Here is an 11,749-nt window from a genome sequence, read left to right as displayed (position 1 = left end):
CCCCAAAAAAAAGTTTCCATAGTATTTAGTGCATAGAGATTGTTTGGTTGGAAGAACCACGCCAGATAAGCTTTGAGGAGATTGTGGTGATCAATAGAATTACTCTTTTAGTTCAAGTTTATGGATGAATGATTTTCCAATACAATATATTATAGTTTCACTTCAAAAAACAAAAACTCTTTAAAGTGATTATATCATCTTACGTGCCACATAACGTGGGGTGAAAAATTACCAAAATAATATATTTTTGGTAGGATAATTCGATGAATCATACGCTTCGTTAATTTAAAGTAGGTTAAGGAACTTTAAACCTCTCATATGGTGTCTTTAAAATGCATTGCATAAATAAAAGACTAATCGGAATAAATCGCTTCTAATTAATCGGATGGATAATGGATTCACATACAAAACTTTACACAAAATAGGTGAAAGAAATGAAGCCCAAGGCTTGAATATGTGTACCTCAAGGCCCAACTACTTACTGGGCTGCACTGAGGTTGAGATAGGGCCCAACTGTAATGCCAGCTCGGATTTTAAAACCAAGTTTGTATGAAAGAATACGGGCTTTTAAAAACCCAAGTCCTAAAAGACTGCATCCTACCTCCCACTCCCCAAACCAATTTCCAACAAAATTATTTTACTTTTCCCGCTGATGTGTCGACGCGTATTACATCTTTTTTACACTAGTAATGTTACATATACTCCCACTTCTTTGCATAATTTATCCACATCTAATCACCATTGGATTAAAATCTAATAAAGATTCTTCTCAAATCTAATGGTAATTTTAAAAGCCATCTATGAGCGTAAGAAAGTGAATGTGTAAAATTACTCTTTATATATATATATATATATATATATGAGAATTACTTTAATAAAAACTTGGTATAAACAAGCCTTTTGCGCCTTCCAATAAGAAGATGACACGTAAACGTAATTGTGTAGAACACGAAATATAATAAACTCATAAAATATCATATTTTGATTGCTAAGAAATTCTTGGAGGATTGGAATCTATTGCTAGATTTTGTTTTTGTTTTCGCATGTGAACCCAAGTTTCCAGGGGCCTTTATAAAAGATCTACGAGGTGCTTGGGTGTGTGTGATTTCTAGGAATTTTGGAAATAGACTATTAAATGAAGATTGAAGAAGCTTAATCAGACACGTAAAGTAGACTTTGCCAATAAACAGTTGCATCGACAAATAACATAAAATAAGCCATTTAGTTGAGAGATTCAATTTGTGATCTTGGGTTATAACAATTTTTTATTTTTACTTTTGGTATATTCTGACAGCCCAAATCTTATAGGTTTGACTAAAAGTAAGTTGTCATAATAGGATTAAACATATTGATGGTAGATGTCCCTTTGTTTGTGATGTGTTCTAAGGAGATATTATAATGAAAAAAAAAAATTAATAGATTAAATAATTCCCTAAACATGTTGACTAAATTAGTTCTTGTACTCAGATTGAAACAGTTTTCTTGTTCGAAAGTGGACTCAATTCAAATCAAATCTTAAATTTTAAAAACTCATACAGTTACGGATGTTTTGAGCGTTCGAAGTTTGTACCGAGTATGAATTTCATGGGAAAAAGAGAGAGATAAAACTGAGTTTTTTCACGTAAGCGAATCCTAATTTTGCATATGAATATGTATTGAAAACAAAAATAAGGCCACATATGCATAGCACAAGAGATGTGCTTTTACAGGTTTTTGACCTAATTTTACTAAGACATCAGTGGTTCTACATGCGATTAATACTAATCAGGCTTGTGTGAGTAATTTTTCATTGTAAAGAGTCGAATATACGCCCTAATATGCGCCTAATCTCACTTGAAATGACTGAATCACCGCCGCCCGTGATTTTTATATTATATCTAAATATTTAATGGATGAATCAAAGAAATGATGGATGAATTGAAAAGGGTGTACTGTGATTTGCATGTTGACTGGCCGCCTGTGGAATAGAGATGAGGTAGAAGAAGATACCATGGATCTACGATCTATCCTCTCGCTTTCCATCCCTGGGCAAGAGAGCACTTTGGGCTTGATGAAACGCCACCGCACCACAGAGACCAGCTGACGTGAGGCTTATCTCCAAGAAGCTTTCCCTTTCTTATTATGCGATTAGACACGCCACCGATCACCAGTCGTTGCAAATACGTAATCTACACATGACACCTCCAACACAGAAGATAAGGTTATTTCCTCATTTTCTTATCATAGACGGTGATAAAAATATCAACTCTCCTCTCCTCCACAAAGCTCAGTGCCATCAGTATCTACAATTTCTTATCATAAACGCCAAAATAATAATAAAGTTTTCAAATTGCAAATAGTAGAATTAATACATTCTAAAAAACAATATGATTTTAAAGGTCAAAATGCGATATTACTAAATGTTTAAGGGTCCGTTTAGGATTGCGGTTTCAATAAAGTGCAATTTTAAAATTACGTTTTTGAAATTGCTACTTTTTAAAATCTTAAAGACTTTTAATAAAACATGTTAAAAAGTACTTTTTTTTTTTATCAAATATTTGTTATGTGAAATTGTGATTTTAATTTAAATTCGTGTTTTTTCAAAGAAACGCCCCTTAGCCTGCTTATACAAATTGCAAAATTTTTTTTTCTTCCTATTTTAGATTAAGTGTTATTTAAATCACAATGCCAAACACCTTACATTTTACAATATCTTTTTAAAAAGCAAATTATTCTTGCGAAATTGCAATCTCAAACGTACCCTAACTACGCTATTTAATTTTGAGGGGTTAAACTCATTAAAAAAAAAAAATTGGGGGGATTTCTGCCCCCAAGGGCATGGATAGTTCCGCCCCTAATTTTTTTTTTTTTTTTTTTTTAAAAAAAAATTATTTAATTTTTTAATTTAAGGATTGAACCATTGGATTTGCCAAAAAAAAAAAAAAATGGTTGTGTAACATGCCTTTTTTTTAAAGAGTATGTTTTGAAATCGTTAAATCAAACAGACACTTTTAAGTGGTGATAGTGGGATGAGCAGGGCTCGCAACCCACTCATTTGATGGGAAAACACATATATGCCCCAATACTCTTAAGATAAGAAGATATCAACCCCTATGGAGGGTACTAATGACAAACTAACGGCCCACGATTATTGTCAATCCTCCATGTCAATAAGGATATTGAGTACATGTTCAGAATTCAAAGATATGCTAATTCCAATATCACAGATTCACAACCAGAAGTTTTATTGGATTGAGCAAAAGCCTCGAATCAATTAAGCCCAGCTATTATACCTTAGAAACTAGTTCAAATTTCAATTGCCCAGTTGGGAAAAGTAATGATGCATTGAAGACCAAAAGGAGAGGACATAAATAAAACGAGACCCACATGAAAAATTCTGTATTTTCGTAATCATTCTAATCTTGCAATCACAATGGCTGATCTGGTTTTGACTAATCACCAGTTTCTCCTATTAGGGAAGGGGGGAAAAAGGGTTTTCACCTTTAGAATTAGACCCCATTAGCTTATGCCTAATTATCATCAAAAGAGGTTTATACGGAATATGGTACACAAAATAATTAGTTAACCATGACTTAATTATGATAGGTTTGATCAATTATAGAAAGCCATCTCCCACCATCCAAACATATGGGGTCTTGGGGTCTTTAGCTTACTCCCATTGAAGGCCAGACAATTGCCTCCCCACCACTAGCTTTTTTTGGTGCAACTATTACAGAAAAAAACAAAATATGGAGTCAAAAAATAATAATAGTAATAATAATAAAAAGGCAAAGAAATATAAAATATTATCTTGTCATATATATATAATATAATATGTTATCACAACAGTTAAAATATTTGAAGTGAAAACGTTATCAGTGACGTATAGCTATAGTTTGTAGACACGTAGCATACCCGTTGGGGCCACTATCCATTATAATTATTAAAAAAAAAAAAAAACCGACTTTTCAGAAAATAAAAAATAAAAAAATGCCACTAAAAAACCTAAAACAAATCCAACAGCTAGATATCATTGAAGTGTTTAATATTACGGTCCAAAATCTGAATGGCTATTGCCTATGGGAGTTGGCGAATGAGATGAAAGCACCAAGAATTTTGGACAATAGAGAAGACAAGCTAATTAAGGATTATTGGCGAGTTTACTCTTATTATACAAATTTCTCTTCTAATTCGCTGAAAATATAAAAGGCCAAGAGGATAATAGGTGGGTATATAACCATTTCATCCCCTAATATAAAAAAAAAAACACAAGATACACGTTACATGGCCGGCTCTTCAATTAGGCAACTTAGGGTTGTCTAAGGTCTCCAATAGAATGAGATCCCTAAATAGTGGCACTATAAGTAGGGCATATTCTATATAAAATAATAATAATAATAATAGTGTTTAAGCTCCAATTATGGAAACAATATTAGTTAATATATTTAATTAAGGCTCCAAATGAATTTTTTTTTTTTTTAAAAAAAAAAAAATTTAAAACTATTACCATGAAAGATGAAAAGAATTCAATAAGCAAGATATGAAGACTTTAAGGGGAGAAATGAAGAAAGATAGGAAAGTCAAAGAGAAAGAAAGGCACCAACTATTAAAAAAATAAAATAAAGGTAATTAATGCGCTCTAATTAAGGACCCAACAATGATTAAAAAAATTATCATGTTGAAAGATGGAACGAATCCAATACGCAAAATGAAAGGTGTTTATTTATCGTACTCATTTCATTTCACAACACCGGTTGACGTAGAGTGTTTTAAAGGAAGAAAGAGAGAAATAAAATATCACAGAGATAAAATAATACTCAAAATATAGAAAAAAAAAAAAAAATGTTAGTGAATGGTCTCTAATTAATAACCCAATTATGGTAAAATTATTTAGTTTCAAGAAACTAACATCATTAGATGATAATAGTTTGCAAAAAATATAGTCCTAATCTTGAAAGTGTTCTCCAATATGATATGTATTTGATGTTTTAGATTTATTTTTAGAATCAAAAGTTTTTTTTTTTTTTTTTGACATATATATATATATATATATATATATATATATATATAAAATCTTGATTTAAAACGAAAAACATAGGAAGAGAGAGAGAAGTGGGGTGGCCACAAGTTGGTGGTGGTGTCCTCGTCACAGGTTCTTTTAGGCAAGTCTGGCATCACCACGCCACTAAGAAGGCCCCTCAAAAGAAGGGGGGCGTCATTCCCATTTGGTTTATATTAAAAGTCTTTATATATAAGTTTCGTGTATGTACTGTGCCAGATACAGTGCAAACATCACCACACAAATATAATGCTTGGCAGTAATAGTATAAGCAGAGGCATATGATGCCATCCCTCACTTTAAACATCACAATTGTCATATTCTTCCCTAATGCAAATCACCATTATAATAATTTCAGATGAGATTCAAAAACATGTTGATCTATTTAATCCTAACAACTCTCCCATAAATGACAAACGCCCAATTTTAAATGTTGTGAGCCCCAAATGCAAGGTAAATCGCACGCGGACAGATTTGTGATATTGACAATAAAGTGTAAGTTTAATCAATACTTTAGTATAAATGAGACTCAACACGTGAAATATTATTTAATTGAAATGAAAAGTAAATGACGAAAACAAAGTTCAAAGTCAGGACATTTGCTATGATATCATGTGTAAATCGACACTTATCTCAAAAGCTTAAACTAATAAGAAATTGTAAATTTAATCATTTAATTAATACGTTAACAACATTAAATCAACATAATACTCCTAACAACGCTATCAGCTATTACTATTTTAAGTTAGGACTATTTGGAAGACTATAAAGTTGCAATGATTTTACTCCGAAGATTCTGGGAATTCAATACGCAGTACACAAATACTATGGAAAATATTTGTGTTTCCCACCATATTAACTCATCCAATTCTAGATCTATAGCTTTACATACATACACATGTAAAGCAAACAGATTGAGAGTCTCTCTTTTTGTCTCCTCTTTTCCTTTTTCACCCGTCCTGCCGGGGGGAAAGAGGGTCGAATTCTTAATAACGAAGACGTGATACTCCCTGGATACGCCGGTAGATATACTCTATAAGCAAAAACAAATAAAATATTCTAACAACAATGGGATAAAAAATTTTAAATTGGCCCATGCTCCAGAGCTTGAGCGACACATGTCTAACACAACTTTATCACCCTGTGTGGGGGTAGAACTAAAATCATTTTTAGCTGCACGCCTGGTAATTAATTTCACCTTCTTCTATGAAAGAACTGGTATTGTTTTATCAAAAGTGAGCATAAAGCCGTAGTATGCTGCAGAAAACAACTTGTATTAGCCCTGTTTAGGTAGGAACTTGATTCTCCCTAGCATTTAACAATAAATCACTTAGATTAACATCTCATATTTTAATAACGAAAAAGAAAATGTCAATTTTAAGACACTTAAAAACAGTTCATTCCTATTCCCTTCTTTTCAAGATTTGTCCTTATCTTCTTTATCTTTTGCTCACCTTCTAGTTTATGGCCTTTACTAAAGTCAAGGGGCACTACCACCATCAATTCCTCAAATCGGATGGAAGGAGAAGAAGATCTAGAAATGTGTATCCAACCAAGCATGAGCTAAGCCTCTAGCTAAAAGAGTTTTCCTCAAAGTGCCACCTTTTTGGCAATTTTATTAATATGATTTACCACATATTTTCTAATATATACTCTTACTTTAAACTATATAATGAAACTCTATTATATTAAAACATTTCTTCTTTCAAATTGGTGTGGAATCATGATCTATGACTGAAGGCCATCTCACCCAGTCAGAAACATGAGTAATTGATAAATATAACCTGTCTGAAAATGATCAAATGCATAATTCACTAAAATGATCAAATCATATAGTCACAAGGAGGGCTGAGAATGAAATTCACATCAACAGATCAATCTCTTACTTTGATTATTTGGTTATAATGGCTGACGTCGGATGCACAAGGTGCCTATCACCAAATGAGCATGCGAGCACCATATGTACGGTGAAGATGCACAATCATTATTTTATATTAACCAAAACTTTTGGGCAGTTTCTCAATAATAGAAACTGGCTTATATATATAGTAGTAGTGTACACCGAGGTCTCCATAAGCCCTTGATAGGTAGAGCAAGATAAAGAGTTAAGAGAAAGAGAGATAGAGATAGAGAGGGGAAAAAGTTGAAAAAATGGTGCAAGAGGGAATCCGAAAGGGTCCATGGACAGAACAGGAGGACTTCAAATTGAACATCTTTGTGGGCTTGTTTGGAGATCGACGATGGGATTTTATAGCTAAAGTTTCAGGTTTGAAGGTGGCGGGAGACAAATAATAGGTATGCTTATTTGGATATGGGGGATTGTGGGAGGAGCTGCCTTTAACCACCTCATTTTGTGTAGGTTTGAACAGAACAGGTAAAAGTTGCAGGTTACGATGGGTGAATTACCTTCACCCTGGTCTCAAACGAGGCAAGATGACACCTCAAGAAGAGCGCCTTGTGCTGGAACTTCATTCCAAATGGGGAAACAGGTTTGAGGGCATCTCAAAGAATATTAGTTTCACTATTTTTAACCCATGTATAATCGTCAGTGGCGTGTTTGTTCCTATGATGGTGATTTAACTAATTTCCTCAATAAGTAGTTCACATATACCTGTATTCAGAGCATATAATGATGATCCAATGCAGATGGTCAAGAATTGCCCGCAAATTACCAGGGCGTACCGACAACGAGATTAAGAATTATTGGAGAACTCATACGAGGAAAAAGGCTCAAGAGAAGAAACAAGCTACCTCTCCATCATCATCATCTTCCAACTGTTGTTCGTCATCAGCGAGCAATCCCACTGTGGATTCATTGCCCTTCCCAGAGACAGGAGAAGAGAGCTTTTCTGACACAGGAGGTCCAGACACAATAGCTGCGGCAGAAAAGCAGATGGAAGAAGAGCAAGCAGGTGAAAAGGGATACTCCATGGATGACATATGGAAAGATATCGCTCTGGCAGAAGAGAACTATATAAAACCAGTCCAGGATAGCTTTAGTGTAGAAGGTAATTTCTCTTGTCCTCCTTTGGCTTCTCCATCATTGGAGTACTGTTTGGACTCGCTATGGAGGGTGGATGAAGAAGAGAGTAAGATGTTGCTGCCCATGAGTGATCAATGTTTTCCGTTCTACGGATATGGGGGAGCATCTATAACAGGCTAATCACAATTTTATTTATTAAAATTTGTTTATAAATGTAATATTGTCCTAAGGAAGCTCTAACCTGTATAGTGTGGGTTTTCTCTAAGCTTTCTGATTCAGTTCTGCATCACTTCAAATCACTGTAATCATCTCATGCATGACAGTAGTCTATCCCTGTGTTTTGTGTGTTTTCACTTTTCAGAGAGGAAGAGATAATCTCATCAAAATCTCCCATAAGGAGGTTGGTAAGTTCATGGATGTAATGTATAATACGCCTTGTAACTTTTCAATAAAGCTGGTACCGTTTAATGTTGGAGTCTTTCTAATATATAATTAACACTCATACTGATAGCATATGTAGCTAGCACACTTACACACACCTGCATAAATATATGAGTTTGAGAGGAAGAGGAAGAGGGAGAGAGAGAATATACACAGGTTTTCAACTCGTTGGCAGAAGTTGCAGCAATTAACACTTAGTAGCTTCGACATTTTCATAACCAAGTGATTGAGAGTAATATTAAGAGATTTCCAGATGAAACCAACCAATGAATTAATACATTTGATGTTCTATCTCCTGCAGTTCGGAGAGGACTCAGCTGTTAGTTCACCAATTAATAGTTACAGTCAGCACCTATGTAAAGATCCTCTATAAGATGGCACGACCCCTGAAAATGAGCTTGAATATGAGTATGGAATCCAAGGAATAAAAGCCTCTTCTTTCTTCTAATCTTGTTCTTAATTGGTAAATCGATAAAGAAACCCGTCCCAGATGCTAAATTGCCTCTACCCTTGTTGCTGTGAAATTTCAAACAATCCCAGCAGTCCAAGTAAGCTAGTTTTGGTATGCAAATTTAACTGATTTTTCATTGTCATCAATTACATTTAAGTTGAGGACACAAGGTCGATGGATTACTGGTAGTGTATTAATTCGGTCAGGGACATATATTAAGAATAAGTTAAAAAGGCACCAAGGCTAGTGCATGCCAAACTGGAGAAGCTTCAGCTTTTCAGAAGTGATCCTGATCAATAGTTTTGATCTTCCTGAAGTAAAATACCAGCTTAGTGGTCAGCCACCAAAATCCATTACATCTCTCTATTTTCTACATTTTTTTGGCTGATCAATAAAGCCAGACACTTTTGATTAAAAGGAAATGGACACTTCCATACAATCAAGTTGATTTTGACATGGGGTTCTCTTAGTCTGACCCACATCAGTTAAGCTCCAACACGAACATCCACTTCTTAAGAAAGGAGAAAAAACTAGCAAAAGCACTGGAGTGATAAAGGCAAGACAATTGAAACGCATCTTTGGGAATCAAAGCATGATGCCAAGAATATCTATGAAGGTGATAAGTCAAACAATTTCAAGCTCTTATGTCTCATCTTCTTGAGACTCAATTCCTTTTGAAATTTCCACCAATGTTCTTTCCAAAAAGAACAAGACATGCTATTTTAGCCACTTTTCAAACCAAGTTCGTGTATGGGTTCTCCTTCGCTAGGTTATTAGATATCACTTAAGACCTGTAACAATGAGAGGTTTTGTTTTACTGGCCTTTATGGTAAGAGTTTGAGCTCTATTTTGTTGGCATCTATAAAACCTTATATGACCAACTGCAGAAGGATAACAGAGTTCATTCATTTGCCCACTCAGATTACAATCAATCATAAGGTAGGGACAATATTGAGAAGGTTATGGATGACAAAACGCTTTGCTTTCATATTTTTGGATATGCACACTTGTTTCCCAAGTTCACTGTACCAATCACACGCAAAAAATCTCACTAAAACGTAATTATGCATCTTTAACATATAAGTTAATCTAATGCACTAAAAGCATAGACAATGTTCAACTGGACACAAGCTCAACACGATCAAGTGTCATCGTAGTCCAGCTCCATGTCTATTCAGTGTCATCATAGTCCAGCTCCAAGTCTGCAAACCCAACCTTTGTCCATCTGTTGCTCACATATTGAAGCATTTTGCAAATCGAGATTCTGATACAAACCTTAGATAGAACCCACCCTTGGAAACCGGCTTACAATACATACCACCATGCTCCGCAGCAAACATTTACGGCTTCCCACTCTACCAACACTGCCTGATGATAACCCTTTCTTTTTGGCAGCTTCACTAATCTATCAGTATTCAATGATACTTGATGTGTTGGTTGACTCTGATACCAAATGATACAAAATTCATGTAGAACTCACCCTTGAAAACCAACTTACAAGAGCAGGATGTCCAATAGTTTATATATACGTGATTAAGATTTCCCTTAAGCCATGTAGAACTTGTAACATGGTAACAGATTCTTCAAGTGGTGAGCTAGTTGTACTAAAACAATCTATCACGGTATCGGTTCCTCCGGTTCACATATCATTGTTCATAATGTATCCAACTAAACAAACTCAAATATTTGCTGGTCCTAGTACCACCTACCATGGATTATAATCAGAGAAAAGAATGTCTGGATATGAATTTTATCTTCAGCTGATCACATCTTTCAAATTGTTTAATGCTACTGAGGAATATAGAATACACAACTTAGTTTCTACCATATCGCCTCTAGATCCCAATAAAATAAGGCAACTTGTTATTTGTCTAATCTGTTTTAATCTCTTGTTTTTCATTGGAATGCAGGTCAAATCAGTCATCCAAATGTTTATATTATCTTCCAGAGTGCGTATAATCACATCTTATCCTATCCTTCCAATTAGTCAAAAGCCAGGTATCTGAAACCAAAAACAAAAAACAAGCAATTCCACCACTCTTGCCGCATAGATACACAGTACAATATACGTAAATCCTTAATCATGCCCACTTTATACATTCATTTTCCGTCAATCAACTACTGAATATTCTCATCACCTATACTGTATCATTTGATTTCTCCCAGTCAATCAGTAGCACATGGAAGATCCATTACTAATCCAAGTAAAGAAAGGACTTCTATTGCCAATATCTATTCATAGGAATAAAAGTGCTCACAGAGAAACTCAATTTGAGCACCAAATTAACCAAATCTAGATAGCCAAATTCCAATTTTAGCAATACAAAAATCAAGTACAGAACAAAAAACAGTAAAATTCAAATAAAATTACACAGGCACACACGTACATACATACACGAAAGAAAAGAGGAATAGAAATCTTACAGCGGATATCTTTAGTCCACGTGTTGTAATGAGGTTTTTGGAGTTCTCTCAATTTTCCCGCGATTTCTCAGGAAACAAACGGACCGCGAACTTCATGAAAGTCAAACACTGGGGAAATTGAACCAAAGGCACTCGTCGGTCCCGCTTCGTGGTCGGCTAGAAAGGATGGAAATGAAAACGACGCCGTTTCCGACGACATAATACCCATTTCCCAGGAAAAACCAAAAAGAAACAGGTAGAAAAATTAGAATGGGATATGATGCAAGCTTGGAGGGTTTTAGTTAATGGTTATTGTGTCTAATTGTTAATCGCACTGCCTTATGCAGTTAGCAGGTTTGAGTAATTGCACTGCCCGTCTAAGTGAACAATAACTAACCATCATCGCTGCCGATTAATGTTTGAGTAAAGACTT

The 11,749-nt window shown here is 34.7% G+C and overlaps 1 protein-coding gene and 1 long non-coding RNA gene across 3 annotated transcripts; one reads left to right on the top strand and one right to left on the bottom strand.

Annotated features, from left to right (window-relative positions):
- Nucleotides 1–3,353: 3,353 nt before the first annotated feature.
- LOC132164242 (uncharacterized) lies at nt 3,354–11,680 on the bottom strand. Its single transcript, XR_009438360.1, has 2 exons — nt 11,338–11,680; nt 3,354–3,706 (listed from the first exon to the last, which is right to left on the bottom strand). It is a non-coding gene; the product is annotated as an uncharacterized LOC132164242 (long non-coding RNA).
- LOC132164212 (transcription factor MYB48-like) lies at nt 7,104–8,493 on the top strand. Of its 2 annotated transcripts, XM_059574656.1 has the most exons (3): nt 7,104–7,333; nt 7,398–7,527; nt 7,685–8,493. In XM_059574656.1, the coding sequence occupies exons 2-3, from the start codon at nt 7,472–7,474 to the stop codon at nt 8,199–8,201; spliced, it is 573 nt and encodes a 190-aa protein (XP_059430639.1). In that variant the 5' UTR covers nt 7,104–7,333; nt 7,398–7,471; the 3' UTR covers nt 8,202–8,493. The 2 variants fall into 2 exon arrangements, with proteins under 2 accessions (XP_059430639.1, XP_059430640.1); XM_059574657.1 differs by having other exon boundaries at nt 7,104–7,527.
- Nucleotides 11,681–11,749: the final 69 nt, after the last annotated feature.

The sequence above is a fragment of the Corylus avellana genome, chromosome ca10 (genome assembly GCF_901000735.1).
Source record: "Corylus avellana chromosome ca10, CavTom2PMs-1.0".
In the NCBI taxonomy this organism is placed as follows: Eukaryota; Viridiplantae; Streptophyta; class Magnoliopsida; order Fagales; family Betulaceae; genus Corylus; species Corylus avellana.
This window is presented reverse-complemented; position numbering and strand designations above follow the sequence as displayed.